Source organism: Marmota flaviventris, chromosome 2, assembly GCF_047511675.1.
Source record: "Marmota flaviventris isolate mMarFla1 chromosome 2, mMarFla1.hap1, whole genome shotgun sequence".
NCBI lineage: Eukaryota > Metazoa > Chordata > Mammalia > Rodentia > Sciuridae > Marmota > Marmota flaviventris.
Window position 1 is genome coordinate 83,637,621 of NC_092499.1, and position 18,246 is coordinate 83,655,866.

General features: G+C 37.8%; 1 protein-coding gene and 1 non-coding gene across 4 annotated transcripts in view; one reads left to right on the plus strand and one right to left on the minus strand.

The window, feature by feature from the left end:
- Positions 1-18,246, plus strand: part of Fmn1 (formin 1) — a 370,333-nt gene that overhangs the window by 158,382 nt on the left and 193,705 nt on the right. For all 3 annotated transcript variants that reach the window (XM_027926187.2, XM_027926188.2, XM_027926189.2), the window contains one exon: positions 13,207-13,991. In XM_027926187.2, coding sequence (XP_027781988.2) covers positions 13,207-13,991 — 785 coding nt within the window. The remainder of the gene's footprint in view (positions 1-13,206; positions 13,992-18,246) is intronic.
- Positions 5,233-5,337, minus strand: LOC114085134 (U6 spliceosomal RNA). The gene has a single exon (XR_003581419.1). It is a non-coding gene; the product is annotated as a U6 spliceosomal RNA (small nuclear RNA).

Below are 18,246 nucleotides of genomic sequence, written 5' to 3' on the forward strand. Positions count from 1 at the left end.
CAGTTCCCACGGATCCCATCCCAGCCTTGACCCAGAAAGAGAAATCCCCAGAATGTGGGCCATAGGTGTGAAATGCTGCAGTATTGATGAAAAAGGTTACATTTCTCTTTGAAGAAGAGAAACCTTTAAGACAGGCACTTCTTTAGATGTTTTATTATAGTGTGTTTTCTCAACAGAGAGATTATTTCACATAAAATTCTGTTTAAAAGCCTAAGTGATAAGTGGCAGGTTTCTTTATTCACTGTTTTAAATTTATATAAATGTACTTATGTGTACCTATCTTTAACTTACTATGATGTCAATCTTTAGGGTACTTTTTTATTCATATAATTTTACATACAATAAAATAACCTTTTTTAAGTGAATTGTCCTGAGCTTTGACAAACCTGTGTTCACATAATAATACTATGATTAAAATATAGAATGTTTTCATTATCATAAAAAAAATCCCCCTGTGTCCCATGGATGATGACCCTTTTCCTGACCTCAGACTGCTGACAGCCATTGATGTGTTTTCTGTCCTTATAGTTTTGACTTTAGCAGAATGTAATATAAATGGAACTTTGCAGGATGTAAGCTTTGGAGATCAGCATCTTTCACTTAATAAAATGCATTTGTGATTCATCCAAATTCATTCAGTCACCCATTCCTGGGTAGAATTTTACTTTGTGCATGTACCACAGTTGGTTTATCCTTTCATCAGCTGAAGAAGATTTGGGTGGTTTCCAGTTTGGGGCAGTGTATTGGTTGATGTTTCCCAGAGAAATGAAACTAATAGGATGGGTGTGTGTATACTCACACACATATTTAAAAACATATATAAAGAGATTTATTGTAAGGAATTGTCTCACACAGTTATGGAGGCTGATATGTCCTAAGTCCCATCAGGGCTGATGATGTAGCTATATGAATACAAAGGCTCAAGCACCAGGAGAGTTAATGGTATAGTTCCAATCCAAAGGCTGGAAGATCAAGACCCAGAGACCCATTGTTTTAGTTTGAGCCTGAAGACAGGAAAAAAGTTTGCATCCCATTTTGAAGGTCATAAGGCAGGAGGAATTTTTTTTTCTTAGGGAAAGTTTAATCTCTTCCTTCTATTCTGGCCTTCAACTGATTGGATGAAGTTCACCCACATTAGGAAAGGCAATTTGCTTTACTCAGTCTACTGATTTAAATGTTAATCTCATCAAAACACCCTCACAGTCACATGAAGAATAATAAATACTTCACAAATATCTAGATACCCCATGTCCCAGTCAAGTTGACATAGGCTATTAACCATTGCAGGTGATTATTAATAAACCTGTGGAGGACATTGATGTATGGATTTCCATGTTAACCAATGTTTTTTCTTCACTTTGGCAATTACTTAGGAATGGGATTGATAGATAATATAGAAAGTGTATATTGAACTTCATAAGGATGGGAAAACTTCTTTCTAAAGCAGTTGTACCAGTTCCAAATTCCTTCAGTGATCTGAGAGTTCTAGCTGCTCCATATTCTCACTGGCACTTGTTATTGTTTGGTTGGTTAGTCTCCATTCTTTTTTTCTTTCCCTCTCCTTCCCTCTATTCCTCCTTCCCTTCCTTTCTTCCATTAGATGTGTTATGATATCATATTGAGATTTTAGTTTGCATTTCCCTGTGATGTTGAGAATCTTTATTGCTTTTTTGCTGACCACATATGTTCTTTTCTTTGGTGAATTTCCTCTTCAAATTTTTTACCCATTTGGAGGGTGGGAATAGTTTGTACTCTTAGCTTGTTTTAATAATTCTCTCTATGCTCTAAACAAAAATTCCTTTGTCAGATATGTGTTTTCCAATATACCTCTTGGTCAGAGACTCATTTTCTGCTTTAATAGTGTTTTGCAAAAGACAGAAGATTTTAATCTTGAAAAATTGCAATTTATTTTTTAAATAAATTTTTCTTTTAAAAACTTTTAATTGACAAACATATTTATGTATGTTGTACAATGTGATATTTTGATGTATGTATACATTGTGGAATGGCTAAATCAAGCTGATTAACATACCCTAAAAAGATTGCATTTTTGGTGGTATATTTAAGGACTCTTTCCCTAACCCAGGGACACAAGCATGTTTTCATATGTTTTAATTTAGATGTCTTTTTGATGAATGCAAAGTTGAATTTAGGGATGTTTATTGTTGAGTCTTATATTAGTAACAGCATCCAATTAATTTCTGTGGTATACTTTACTGACAGAAAAATCTCTAAAATCACATTTTACAAAACATGGAATTATGAAAGGAAACAGTTTTTTTTAAAAAATATATTTTCCTTATAATTCCAGTATTCTACTCAAAATAAACCTTCAGATTAAAACATGAATCACAGGAAAATCTTATTTTATAGTTGAACCAGCAAGAATTAAGAACTGGGGTTGAGGTTGTGGCTCAGAGGTAGAGTGCTTGCCTAGCATGTAATAGGCTCTGGGTTCAATCCTCAGCACCACATAAAAATAAAATAAAGGTATTGTGTTCACCTACAACTAAAAAATAAATGTTTTTTTTTTAAAGAAATAAGAACTGCTAGAACTTTTCTTTTCATCATAAACATCTCTCTCTCAAACAGCACCATGTAAGAAATTCTGCTGTAGTTGTCTGGCATGGTAGCTATTCACCTGGCACAGTACCTGTTCACCTGCTAGTCATTGCACACCCTTTGGCTTAGTTAAGAAGGTACACATGCTACAGTGGTGTACATATGAGCCCAGAAGCTCATAAATAGAAAAAGGAAATGAAGGAAAGAAAAGAGACCCTTGCAGCTACAACTTTCCTCACCAATGAAACAGTACTCAAGGCATCCAAATAGGTCTGGAAAGATGTTAGGAGAAACCTGGTATTCCAAAGACTGCAAACAAAAAAAAAATGTTAAAAACCCCACAAACCCCACACATTGTAGGTGTAGATACACTGGCATTATCCAAACGTATACATACTGAGTATAGCTTTTACAGTCACAGTTGCTTTTAAGGTTAAAATTTTTAAAAAATCTCATCTCATGAAAACTAAGTGTTTGCAGAATCACTGAAACACCTCCGTGAGTCCTTAAAACCTAGTGTATAAGCCCCCTGATCTTCTGACTTGTTTGCTTTTCAAAGAAGAAAATAAGAATATGAAACAAATTTAAGTTCACTCTGCATCCAGGTTCTCTGACCACAGTGGTTTTTTTCATGTTACCTGACCCAGATTCTAAAAGTATAGCAGAAAATATTTCTCCTTGGGTCCATTACTGAAGGAATGAAGACTGTTCTTGATTCTCTGAACCTCTTCTGGCTGCTATACTTACGTATTATACAATGAGTGTGCTTTTTGGCTCTAGTGAGCAATTTTGGAAATTCAAGACATTTCCTTTCCCAGCCTCCTCTAAGGGAAGCATCTTAGGTCGCAACCCAGAGCCTAATGAAAAACACATAAACTTTCTTGTTTTCTTTGTTGATTGGCCTATAATTTAAAACCTATTCAGTGGCAGATTTACCATGTGACTAATCCTTGGGAAGACCCAAAGTGGCTAGTAGAATGTGGTTGTGGCCTAGGCACACATCATTGGTCATTTGTTCAAATAATGAAGGTAGGAAGCCAAATACCTCTTGGCTTACTCATGGACAGAAACTCAGTGGAAGTATATGGGAGTTTGGGCCTGAGAATGGCTTGTTGCTTGTGTAATGAAAGCAACATGGTTGACCTGTGACGCCTTTGCTGAATGAATTGACTTGTGTAGCTCTTTAATTTTCTGCAGTTGTTAAGGAAAACAGTACATCTGAATATTAATAATAGCACTAGTAATAATCATACTGGAAAACTCATGTCAGTTCAGCTGTCCTGAAGACCAGACATAACTTATGGTTACATTGCTATTTTCAGCTAGAATATACACTTCTCAAAGTATGAATCATAGCTAGCTTATTTTCAGAAGCCCTCGTATATAGCAGATATTCATTCAAACTTGTTTGGAGAGTAAATGGTGGCGAAGTCATCTTTGACACAATGAGGGTGTGTGTAGAGTCAGCCTGGAACAGACAATACCACCTTGAAGAGTAAGCCCACGAGTAGGAATTGTCACAGCCACTCCCCAGAGCCTCCTCTTGCTACCAGAAGAGCCTACATGATTTGTAAAGATATGGAAACTCTATTCTAGGCAGTAATCCTAGATTCTTACACATAAGTTTCATCTTTACTTTTATATCGGGGGGAAAAACCCTCAATAACTGGCTCCTTTTGATATGATCTGGCCTCATTTGATAATTCTGTATAATTGACCAAATAGTTTATAGTTCCTACCAGATTCCAATAAAATAAAAAGAAAACACAAACTTGGGAGTATGTTAGGCAAACATAATTGAGTTCTAAATGATACCACATCATATTTCCAAAATGATGCTATTGGACAGATGGGGCATGAGCCACAGTATAGTATCCTTTCTCAGACAAGATGAATCACCCAGAGGAAAATACTAAAATGATTGCCATAATTCCTTGTATAATCTAGTTTGTCATAGTTGTCAGGGCCAGAGTTCATCCTCTGTTGTTTCTGACCTTGCATGTGATCTTCAATGGGTCCCACCGCTCTGGGCTACCTCTAGCTTAGTAATGGCAATTCAGCAGAAAATTACTAGTCCTCTCACTAGAGAAGGAAGTAGTGTTGGCTCGTTGCCTAAAAATCTGCAGTCTTGGGTTTACTCATTAGATTGGGAATTACATTTTGGAAAAATGAAGCTGAAAGTTGTTTCCATGGATTACTCCAGTGTGTATATCCATTCTGTGACTTATATTTGGTGATAGTAATAACTTAGAAATAAAATGTTACAGAAATTCCCCATGAGGAATGATTTCTTTCTTTCTTTCTTTTCTTTTCTTTTCTTTTTTTTAATTTCTCAAAACGCACTCTGATGGCAATCTTCTTTTGTACTGGGTCCCAAGTAAGAACTTAAGAGCAGATTTCCAACATTTGTTCCTATTTTCCTAGGGTGACTATTCATAGTTATATTTGCTTGTACTTAATTCTTAAAATTATTGCCTTTCAAACCCAGTGTTCCATTTCATCTGAATTGAGACTCTTATTATATGAATTAAATAATGCTATGCTTTACAGTTTCATGAATAGAACTGTATTTAAGGAAGTTGTGAGAGAATGAAATTTGATGAAGTCTTGGGTGTGGAAATTATTAATTTTTAGAACTAATGGAAAGTTTGGAGGTTAAGTCCTTTTTGTTAACATATGGAATGCTTCACGGATTTGCATGTCATCCTTACACAGACCATGCTAATCTTCTCTGAGTCGTTCCAATTTTAGTATATGTGCTGCTGAAGTGAGCACAGTGGTTAAATCTTAAACCTCTAATTTCAGTCAATAAAATGAAGCTAAGAGGAAATTTAAAAGTTGGCTAATGGCAAGTAGCCAATGACTGAGGTAGCCAGGAGAAGGGGCTAGGTTTTTGATACTTAGCCAATGCTTTTCCCACTATATACCTGGGAACCAAACAATTTCATATCTATTATTCATTTAATGACTCCAATTATTTTTCAGAAAGATAGAAGACAGATATTTTTTAAAAATATTTCTATTTTTGTGTTAGTATCCTGATTTCATAACATTAAAAATATTAAAAATGAATGGTAAGATGAATAGTAGACTTGAAGTCTATTTCTTATTAGCAGTTTTCTTAATTACTTTATGCTCCTCTTTTTCCATCTGGAAAAAGATCAGCAATTCTCAGGTGATTGCCAAAATTATATGCTTTGATATAATACCAAATGTGTTACAAAGATTTGTATATAATGGTGATATGTAATATTATTAGTCATTAATTATTATTAGTTATCATGGTTAATTTATTCACTTTCAAGTTGAGGAGTCATTTGTAATCAGTTCAACATGTCACAGTGGAAAGAATATGAATTTGAATCTCACACCGGATTTGCATTCTTTGTATCCATTTTCCTTTCGTGGGAATTTACACAGGTCTCCCCACCTTACCCCCCAAGTCTGCCTCACTGAGTTGCAAGGGCTAAATGAAAGCCCCAGGCACAGTGCTCTCCATGCTCATTTCATTCTTACCCTGGTCTTCACTGAGCATCCGCATGGCAGATGAGCAAACCATTTTTACACATTTTTACTGATGTAATGTCACTTTGTACTCTTTAGAATTTCATGCGCTGGGTTTTACTCCCGAGGCAACTTTAGTGCTATTTTATCCTATCAATTGTCTTTTCCCCTTCTTTTCCTGCCTTGTTTCTCTATTTCTTTACCCTTCTTAGTAAGTTCTAATTACAGTGATATATCAGATGTGCCTCATGTTTCTGAGTGTCCCTGAGATGCCCTTTTGCTTGTAACTTGATGTGCTTTTATTTCTGATAAGAAAAAATTATTGATAACAGTTAATTAAAACCAGTTATTGTTAATTTATGGGGTTCTCATCAAACCCAATGCCATTCTTTTTATTAGTGGAGACTTTTGTTTCTGCAGTAGCAAAGATAAAACAATTAAATAAGGGGTTATTGAAGTTCTTATGCAGCCTTCAAAAATAAAAACCCAGAAAGGACCCAGTTGCTCACACATCCAAAGACAAAAATCCACTACCTTCTTGCCTTGCCCAGTCATTCTGTAAGAATGGAATCCCAGCCCTTTGAGATGTTTTGTATTCTTCAGCCCTATTTTTCTTTCCTTCCCTTCTCTATGTTCACACCACACTTTTCTGAAGTGGTGAAGCTTTACTGTGCTTCTGCCCAGCCCCCAGGAGCTATCTAGCTTTCTCCAACCCATGAATGTAGAATTTGGAACAGTCCCTGAAAAAGATTGGCTTACTAAAGTTGTGCAGCAGATATCCTGATTTTTCTTTTCTTTTTTTACTGGACCTGGCAGTACCCCTGAGAGAGAATGTTCATAACAACAAAATGCCAAAGGGTGGTTTTTCTGCAGTGCTTGGCACCAACACTGTGTCTTTCATCAGTAGGCACTTTTCCATCTTCTTTTTGACAGACATGCTTGTGGAGACCAGACAAGCAAAAGTTTCCCTCTGTTGCTTGGGTTTCAGTACCCTGTGTTCCTTCGATGCTATCTCTAAGCAGTGGTAAGGTGGAGGATATTAAAAATTAATGAGGATTTGGTAGGTGAAGGAGAGCCAGCCCCAGAGGAGACTGGGGGAGTTACCCAAAGCCCATTTCCTAATCAGATTAGAATCACAGATGTGGTTAAGTTCTACTGGACAGTTTATGATATGTATGGGAATATCCTCTGCACTTGCTGTGGGTAGAACACTTGTCTATCAAGTATTCTGAATTATTAAAACTAAATATGATTTACATCAATGTTTGGAACCTTTATTTAAAAACAAAACTTAAATGTTTCATCCGAATTTTCATGGCCAAAAATGGGAAAAGTGGGCAGAAAACAGAATAGTGTGACTGCTCTGAACAGTTTGCATTAGTCTGGAAGTGATGATCATGAGGCCTTATCACTTACGCTGTACATGGGATTATCAAAGATAGAAGGGGACTTTGATCTCTTTTAATTGTATTTTGGAGCTTCCAGTGTCCCTGTGTGGGTAATACAGAAGATCAAGGAAGTCTTCATATTTTCAGCTGAAAAAATCATCAATTCAGTAAGCAGTTGTGGATCACTGATTAGCCAAAGAGTGTGTAATGTTCTGGAAGTTTAAACATGAATAAGGTGTGGTCCCCCACTGCCTGGAGCGTTCAGATTTGCGAAGAAGATAAACTTATAAATGATTGTCATGTAGTATGAACCTAGAAAGTTTGTTGGCAACAAAGACAAAGGAAAACTTATTAAGAAAAATCAAGAAAAGGTTCAGCTGAGCTTTACTGGATATTTCTTTGTTGTTTCCACTAAGTGAAAATGGAGAGAAAAGGTGTCTTCAGTAGAGGAAACAGCATGTGCAGAAGCATGAAGATGCGGAAGTTGATCATACATATGAGCTGTACTGGGGCAACAAGGAAAGAATAGAGATGTGTCTGGAAAAGTAGGTAGGGGTCAAGTTCTGAAGAGCCAGGAGTATCATGTAAAGAATTTAGCTTTGTCTGTTTGTAGAATAATTATTCTCAACATGGGTAATGAAGGGATAGCTCCCCCAAATTGGGACATAATCAGAATTAGGAAGGGGCTTTTTAAAATAACACATGTTCCCATGAAGATTCTGAAATAATGCAAGTAAAAATCATTTCCAAAAAGAATCTACTGATATTATGATGTCATACTATTTGAGCTGTTGTTTTAGAACAGACTAAAGTTACTGCTGGTTTCAACTCTGGCTCCTAGTGAAATCTCCTGAAGAGCTTTAAGGATACCAGTGTGAGGTACCATTTTGGACTGATTAAGTGAGGATCTCTGGAAATGGGTCTGATTGCCAGTATCTTCTACCAAACTTTCCAGGTGATTCTATTGGGTAGTTGGGCTAAGAGGTCCTCCAGTAGACCAACAGACATAGTACAAATGAAAGAGAACAGAATGATTTAATTGGAGTTACCTTCTCAAAGTTCGAATCTTGCTTAAGAGATGGCTGTAGATCAACAGACTGTTGCAGGTGGGAAAAGGATATGACCAAAAGTGAAAGTAATAGAAGGGAACAAGTTGTGAGTAGAGGAATGTAGATAAAACTTGGGGAAGACTGGAAATATGTCAAAGCTGTCTCTTTTCAGATAATGTATTGGGGTCAATGCAATGGACCTTTAGCAGGGAGAGTCCAGGAGAGAAAAACTGGTGGGGCCTCATATATCCTAAAGAATACTTATCTAAAAATGTATAGAGGATTTATAATTGCTTGTCGGCTGCTTACAAGTGTGTTTAATGTGCAAGAAAAGCAGTCTTCATGTTCCATTGGTCTACCTTTATTTTTAGTTTTGTCTGCCAATGCCAGGGCTAGGAGAGATAAAGAAATAGAGAAACAAGGCCAAGGATAGTTCATAAACATTACCAGAATGCTGGGCAAGTATTGTCTGGGAGTATATAATTTTCAAACAAAGTTCTGCTCCATGTTTGAATCACCACATCATTACCAGTGTCTCTAAAACTGAAGCTAGAGAAAGAAGGGGAAGTAGCTCATAGTTTGTATGTGCAGAGAAGTTGAAGTTAACAGGTAGTAGAGTGACAAATAGGGTTAAAAACTAGCTTTCTGTAAAGTTCATTTCATGGTATGCATGGACCTGTGATACCTCATTTGTCATACAGCGAGGCACAATTAGAAATAATTGATAGGATATGGACAGATATGGAATGAATGAAGGTCTTATTACTTTAATCATTTCAAATTACTGTGTTATTCTGAGCTCATGAATGCACCACAACTGGAACAATCAAAGGGTATCATGAAGCAGGAAAGAACAAAGGTAAGTTGTTGTTTTTGTCTGACACAGGGACATTTAAATCTTAGCGATCAACAGGGCTTCTTACTGTCATCTCAGCATATTGGTGTGGAGTCTATGGAAAGGCACTGTTTTCCTTTTTTGGTTGTTCTCCATAACTGTGGGTATGGTTTGTGAGGAACCCTTTCATGGACTTATATTTGGTAATTTGCTCCTTTTCTTGGGTGTTTGCAGCAGAAGAAGGGTATTGAGTGAATATAGTATTTGCAAAGCCCCAGAAGCATGAAGAGCATGGTGCTGGGAGAGGCAGGAAGTTATGTTAAGTAAGACTGGAATCCAGGACTTCTCTGGGTTAGGGGTAAGAACCCAAAGTGGAGAAAGTAGGCAGAAAACAGTTGAGAAATGCTGCCTATGCTAAAATGCCCCATTGTCATTGTGTAAGCAATGGCTAAGTGGTGAAGGTATTTTAAGGAAAAAAAGTTGTATTTTTTTTTTAAATGTTCCTGGAACCAGGGTTGGCTAAACTTGGGTCAGAAAACATTACTTAGGTGACTTTTGCCACTGTCCGGGTAAAGAGGACCTAGTGAAAGGTTGAGGTTGTGGAGATGAAAACAAAGGAATGAATCAGAGAAATCTCTGAAACTTATTGAAAAACAAATAGTTCATTGAGTGTGAACCCAGCACTGTCTCTAGATGTGGTGATTACCCTGTCTCTAGATGTGGTGATTGGTGGGTGATGATGCCACAAACTACCAGAGGAATTTCACGGGAGGAAGAAATTGAGATTTAGCAACAATGAATTCAACTTCAGACATGTTGAGTCTGAGGGAGCTGATTAAATATGCAGGTAGATTTTGGTTTGAAAGGGTAGTTGGAATTATGGCCTTAAGGTATGAATTTAGAAGTCACCAGCGTATTGTGAATGAATTTTATTTACCATATAAGGACATAGAATCACCTAGAAAGTGAGAGAGAAAACAAATGGCATTCAAAGCATGAATGGAGGAAGAGGGTGAATGCAGACACCAGAGGGGTGGGAGGAGTGGAGTGTAGAATCAGACATCCAAGGAAGCAGAGGCAATTTCAAGGCACATGCAACAGTGCCAAGAGGAGAGGGCAAAACCACTGAAAAATGCTGATTGAAGGTGACAATCAAACCGTGGTGTTAATAGGACAGTAGGATGGAAACTAAGTGCAATTGGTTTAAAGGGAAAGGGTGAGAAAACATAAAGCAAGGATCAAATGCAGTTTTCAAAAGCTCTGCTGTGAAGGAACCCGGGTAGGATGAGAAGGAGCATGATAGCTACTCATGTGAAAGAAGGATGTGGATATCCTTATCTTTGCTTTAGAACATGGAACAGGGTAGATACAAAATACTGAGAAGTGTGCTAAGTCCCTAGCAAGTTGATGTGGCTGCTGGCCTTTGATCTGTTAGGCACTGAAAAAGACAATGATAAGGACAGCAACTGTACAGCAGTATGTTCCAAATGCTGTTCTGTGTGATGTTTTATATATGGAAATTTGTCTGCCTCTTATTGCTGCTGTGTAAGTGGATCCTATTATTATCATCCCTGTTTTACTTGCAAGAAAAGTGTAACACAGAGAAGTTAAATAACCTGCCAAATTTGTGTTTTTCCCACTATGTTGAACCCATGTATTAAATCAGAGCCACCAAAACAACATAGGAATACAAATCAGCAGATTTAAAACAGGTTTGGTTGAGAAGTGGTGTCTCAGGCATTTGCTGTAGACACAGGGTTCAGATGTCTTATAGAGATGTCTTATATCCATGGTATATGTTTTTGCAATTGTTTTACTTGTGAAGAAGCTGAAGATTGAGTCAAATGATGCCCCTGTCAGGGTTATTTCACTGTTAGCCTTTTTGGAAGAAGGTTTAGTAGGGAACACCAAACAAGAGTTAGTCTATGGTGACTGACCTGAACTAGTTATGAGAATTAAATTAAATGCTGGCAAATTATTTGGGGTGGAAATTAGAGTAGGATGTTGGGGAGTTGAGGATGGAGATGGAGATGGTGCATTATTGAAATAGAGATGATCTTGACCATTAAGCTTGAAATTTACTTTCAGGCAGTTGGTAGTGGAACCCATGAAAACTTGGAAAAACTTTTGTATTTGTGGTACATTGTTCTTCTTGATGCCTTAAGCTTTTCCTAGTTCCAGGCCTAGCACTCAACTAAGGTAACATTATTTGAAAATTTATAAGAATAATGGGAATTTGTTAGTCGCTCACTCTAATATTGTCATTATTAACAGTAACAGAAATACTTATTCAGAACTTACTGGCACAGTGCCTACTGTTTTATACAAATGTCTCATTTTACCTTTATAAAAGTCTAGGAGATGACTCCCTTTTATCCTCACTTTGCTTGTGAAGAAACTCAGACTGTTGCACATAGTGTTCTCTGCCTAAGATCACAGAGCTGACAAGTGGCTCAGCCAAGGTGGGAGCCAGGTGGTGTGATTTCAAACCCAGGCTCCAAAATAGACAGTGCCTAGAACTCTCCAAGTCTTCTGAGTTGGCTTAGGGCTACCAAGTCCATAGGTAAAAAGATCAACCTTAGGAAAAAACCTTTAAATTCTACTCACTATAGCTATTTAGGGATTGGCTTGCGAAAATGAACATTAGAGAGAAGTTGAGCCTCATTACTAATAATTGAAAGTGACATTAAAGTAAAAAGGCTTCCTATGACTTTATCTTGCCCAACTAGGCCATTAGAAGTAGGTCTTTAATTTTTCACCATCAAAGGTTTTGGGAATGTATATGTACTTTTGCATTTAGATCTTTGTGGGCTAAAATTTTGGTGAAGAAAGACCCAACTAGCCATAGAAAGGATCTTGAGACAATGATTGTTGATATAACAGTGACTTCATCCATGTACCTCATCAGTGCTGTGTACTAAAGACAGCACTGACACTGATTTCAACTTGTGGAGTTAATAACCTGATGGGGGAGGTAAAAATTATGCAAACTCACCAAAAATATTTAATTTCCATTTCACTGGATTTTGAAAACTAAATTTTCTTCCATCCTTAGTCACACCAGCTCTGTGTGCAAAACTACACACTCAATGCATTAAAATAGCTGAAGAAATAAACATGAAAAATAATTTTGTAAAACCCATAAAATACAGTTTAAAATGCTGATGTGTAGAAAATTTCAAAATGGTGAACTTTAGTTTCCCCCTTTTCTACGTATTTATGTTGAAATTATTATGAAACAGACGTAAATACTGATCTTGGACAGTAATGATATGGGAACTCTTTAAAAAAATATGTATCATTGCTGCTTTAATGCCCTCCATTTCTGCTGTACTGTCCTGGAAACCTGATAAAGGAAACCTTCTAAGAAAGATTTGGAAAAATAGCAGCTAAACAGAAGGATCTCCAAACCACTTTTTTTCTTATAGTTCTCTTTTTTTCCAAACCCAAACCAAAAGATATGAAAGATATATTCAAACCTTTATTAAAAATTTTGTTTTGCATTTGATATGAAAACCGGGTGAAAGTTCTTAAGTAACGGATTTACTCTAAACCTTAATCCACAGTAATTATCTCCCATGAGCTCAGATTGCATGAAATTACCCATCAAGTCCCAACTGTGTAGGTCCCTGGAAAATTCATAAAGTGAAATTTACACCCTATTAGATTCTCAAAAGAATGTTCCTGTATTTGACTGCATTTATGTGGGCTGTTTGACAGCGGCACACTGATGGTATTGAGATCATTTTTATTTTGGATTTTATATATATATATAAAATTTAAAATTTATATATAAATATAAATATTTATATCTATATAGATATATATGTATATAAATGCTTTCCTATCCCACTGATTTTTCCTACAGGCCCAGTTTGAACTTCAGGCATTTCATATCCGGGGTGAGCATGCAGTGATAACAGCGAGACTGGAAGAAACCATTGAAAATCTTAAACACGAGTTAGAACACAGATGGCGAGGAGGAGGTGAAGAGATGAGAGATGTCTGCATCTCCACCGATGATGGCTGCCCTCCAAAGGCCTACAGAAATGTGTGTGTCCAGACAGACAGAGAGACCTTCCTTAAACCCTGTGAAGGTGAAAGTAAGACAACCAGAAGTAACCAAATAGTACCCAAAAAGCTGAATATCTCCTCTTTAAGTCAGCTTTCTCCCCCAAATGACAACAAAGACATTCATGTACCACTTCAGACTGGGGAAGGCGTCTCATCAAATCAGCAGAAGATATCACCCCCGCCTCCTCCACCGCCTCCACCGCCTCTACCCCCTACCATCCCTCCCCCTCCACCCCTCCCACCTGGACTTGGACCTCTGCCACCAGCGCCTCCACCACCACCTGTGACTGCTGGGCCACCACCACCTCCTCCTCCGCCCCCTCCACCACCTCCGCTACCTCCAAGTGCGGGACCTCTCCTACCTCCTCCCCCACCACCACTACCTAACTCCCCAGCTCTACCCAGCAGTGGGGGACCTCCTCCTGCTCCAACACCCCCTGGACTTGTACCCCCACCTCCTCCTGGACTCTTCTTTGGACTCAGCTCTTCTTCTAGCCAATGTCCTCGGAAACCAGCCATTGAGCCCAGTTGTCCTATGAAGCCTTTGTACTGGACTAGAATACAAATAAGTGATAAGAGGTAAGCTCTTCCCTGGTCTGTTCTCATCTTATGAATTCTAAGGATTTTGTCCACTTGATACTTTATTCTTGCATCAACCATTCTTGAATGCAATACAAGAATTCCTTAGATAAATAATCAGGTTGCAATGTCTAGGGAGAAGATCCATCTCTACTAGGTCTTCTCGTTACACTCTACAAATTGATGCTGGGAGAAACCATGTGTTCAGTGTCTGATTCTTCTCTAAGATAATCACTTTGTAGATTTGACAAGAATCCAGGTCTAAGCAAGGGACTTCTCCAGTATATCTGTAACTAATGAGTAATCATAAAGAAACTGAATCTATACTATATATTCACTGAGGATTTTTAGGGTATCTTTTATGATATACTTTTGTTTTGTTTTGTTTTTAGATGCTATCACCAGCCTTATGTTCTGGATATTTAAGTTATGTGTATTTTTCAGTTTTTGTTAAAAGAATGATACATGGCTGACTTATTAGTTCTTTAGATCAGAAGAAATTCCTAAAATATAAATTCCCTCTGCTTGAACTCTAGTTCATCTACCTGCTCACATCCTTGCATCTTTATTCCTTGTTTCCCTTCAGAGAAAGTGCTAGTGTGTGTATAACTAACATGGATAGACAGATGGCACCTTTTCATTTGTTTGGTGATTAAATTTGGCCCGAAAGGCAACACTATCTGGTGGCTCAGAAACTTCCTTGCAAACAGATCTGAGTCTCGTTACTTCTGCCTAGTTTCTGAGCCTGTCAGGAAGACAATGAGAGATGTTGAGTTATTTCTTGTCCACTTTTTTAGTTTTGGAGTTTGTTTGCAAAGAACATTAATAGAGAACACATTTCTAAACTTATTCCCTAAATCAAGATGTGGTAGTGAATTTTTAAGTTGATACAACATTTTGCTTAGAGAAGGCAGGACACTAATCAAAATAACATGCGGCTCACAATTATAAACAACCAGAACTTGCAGGAGGAGAAATGGAGAATGCCTTAAAACCATGTGAAAATAAACCAAGAGTTTATTTGTAGACTATCTTGTTATTTTTTTAAATGCCAATTCTTATAATTTCCCAAATGAATGCCTAAAAAAATGAGATCATCTTGAAATAACTCCTATCATTAACTAACATGCTAATAGTCTCCTTTCCCATCTGAGACTCAGGTATGTCCTGAGAAATGAGTTCCCAGAAAATTTATTTTGAGTTGTGTTCCTTTATTAGTGTTCTCAAATTAGTGTGCAGTCATTCCAGGGTGATGAATCCCACCTGTTGGCCCTGGTGTAGTGTGTTTGGCAGCACACAGAGCTGTTCCACACCTGTGTCTCACTAGCCTGACTTCATTCCCTGAGAGACTTCATGAACAACCAATATCACAGACCATAGCAGCCATATAACAATTTCACTGGAAGATATGGGCCGTGTGCCCACTACTCAAGATGGGATAAAGTCAGGCTGGGAATAGTTGTTGCACATTTTATTCCTTTTATCATTTGCCATTTATTTATTTGCACTGGGCATTGAACCCAGAAGGACCTTGTGCATGCTAGGCAAGTGCTCTATCACTGAGCTACATCCTCAGCCTTGGAGTTCACCATTTTGAGAAAGAAAACAATTGAATACTTGGAATACTCAGTTCTTCCTAGTTTTTCGTTCTATCTAGAGCTTTATTTTTGAGCAAAATGAAAAGGAGATGAATGGGACATTGAGAGAGCTGGTACTTGGTGAATGTATCAGCCTGGAGCCTGAGTGCTGGCCGTGGAGGCTGCCCTCCACCATGTTAAGACCCCAGCATGGCCACTTCCTACAGGCACCACACTTTTAGTCCCTTTCATCTTGAGTCCCTCAAAATACTTTGTACCTACGAGCACAACTGCTTTTTTTTTTTTTCCCCCAGTGAAAATGATTTGAAGAGTCTGAATAGTATTCACTGATGAGTAAAATGAAAATCACTTGGGAGGTGAGATGGTATTTTAATATTTTGTGCCAGAGGGGCAAGCACTTTGTATAATAGATACATGATAAATTTTGTTCTTGATCTTCTGGGAAGCCAGGAACAAAATGTGATTTCATCTCACCCACCAAAATTCCTTTTCACCACTTGCATGAACTGATTTGTTTTTTCTTTTGCCACTTTTCCTTCTTTGATGTCTATTTTCTGATTTCTAGAGTAGGAAAGGCACATTTGAAGAAAAACAAATCCTCTTCTAATTACTTTTCCAGCTTACTCTAGTAAGTTTGGTCTTCCCTGCCCACTTCCACCTTTTCCTCCCTTTTCAGTGATAATTGTATGTTCAGTGATCAGAAAACAGTTGACCATTATGGCAGGTCATCTGTGTGAGCAAGTCCTTGTTATTGCCCTACAACTCTTGAGAGAAGGTGTTCCAGAATTCATTTATTTAGAATTGGAAATGCTTTTCCCACAGAAACTGTGCCATAAATGGTAATGAGGTGCTCAATTTGACTTTCAAATTCAATTTGCTCCAGAATATCAGTGAATTATAACATTAGCCATACTGGCCTGACTCCAGTGTCAATGGAGCTGACCAACCAAGTACAGTAGAGGAAAGATAGGTGTGAGCTGTCTGCCTGATTATAGCAACACTTCCTTGCAGGCACTCCTACTTACCTGCCCAGAATCTGCCTGAAGCCCAGACCAGTAGCCCTTACCAGGGCTTGCTCTCCTAATCAAGATCCCCCTTTCTGGCAGGTGCAGTGGTGCACACGTATAATCCCTGTGGTTCAGGAGGCTGAGGCAAGAGGATCACAAGTTCAAATCCAGCCTCAGCAACTTAATGAGGCCCTAAGCAATTCAATGAGACCCTGCCTCAAAATAAAAAATAAAAAGGGCTGGGGGTGTGGTTTAGTGGTCGAGTGCTCCTGATTCAATCCCTGGTAACTGCTCCTCCACTGCGCCCCCCCCCCCCCGGCCAAAAAAAGATCCCCCTTTCCTCAGTGCAGCTGAGATGAGACTTTAACATAATATTATCCATAATGGTATTTCATAATTTGAAATACAGATTTTAAATCAAAATTAATTGAGTCACAGAAGGTGTGACTGAGGAAGGAACACAGATGATTCACCTCATTGAGACTGTTCTAGCCCTTGGGATGAGCCATGCTTTCTCAGGTGTTTATTACATTGTTATACTTTATAACTTAAGTATGTCCTATATATACTGTTAAATGGCTCAACTATTATATTAGAAAAATTATAATTTAAAAAAAGTGGAAGGAAAAATGGAATGTGGCCAGAACCAAATTGTCATCTTTCATGAGAAAGACAGACCTAGCAAAATGTGAACAAGCAGATCCACTAGTGTTGCCAACTATTTTGAATATGAAAATCACCTTTTTGTATTTAAAAAGTAATTATGCAATATATTAATATTTAATAATAGTTTTATTTGTAGTTCTTATTGATAGAAAATATGTACTGAAGCAAAGATGTATACTTTTTGGTGTTATGGATCATGACATATATATGCTTGAAAAAAAATATAGGTGAGACTTATTATTTTTCTGTGGGTATTAATAATGTTTAAAATTAAGTTAACAAAGTAGAAATTTGGGAGAAGATGTATCGGACTTGAGGGAAGCCTAAAAGATAAACATCTAGGTCATCCCTCAGAGGTTGAGCTGACATAACTGATTTTTGACAGATTCTTTTTCTCAGCCTCAGCACTGGATATTTTCCTATTTCTAGAAGATAAAACACCAACTTCAAATGGCTACTTTAGTTGAAATCCCTGTGGGGGCTGGTGGCATGGAGGAGTTTCAGGGTTTTATTTTTTGAAAGTGGGATATTGTTATCCCTCCCTCCCTCCCTCCCTTCCTTCCTTCCTTCCTTCCTGGGATTGAACTCAGGGGCACTTGACCACTGAACTACATCCCCAGCCCTACTTTGTATTTTATTTAGAGACAGGTTCTTACTGAGTTGCTTAGTGTCCTGGCTTTGAACTCAAGATTCTTCTGTCTCAGCCTCTGGAGCCATTGGGATTACAGGCGTGCTCCACAGCACCCTGTTGGAGGTGGGGTATTTTTAATCAAATACTTTTAAATGGGCACAGACTACACACATACTAACAACCTTGAACTAAGTTTACTTAATCCTGAAAATTATATTTAAAACCCATAGCAAAAGTCCAATTAAGGCAGATCTTTACCTTACCACTCCATTTTCAGGCCCTTTAAGAATGTCTATGTCTCAGAAATGGTTATCTCTTCAATGATGCCCACTTTTGCCTGTCATGTGATAGAA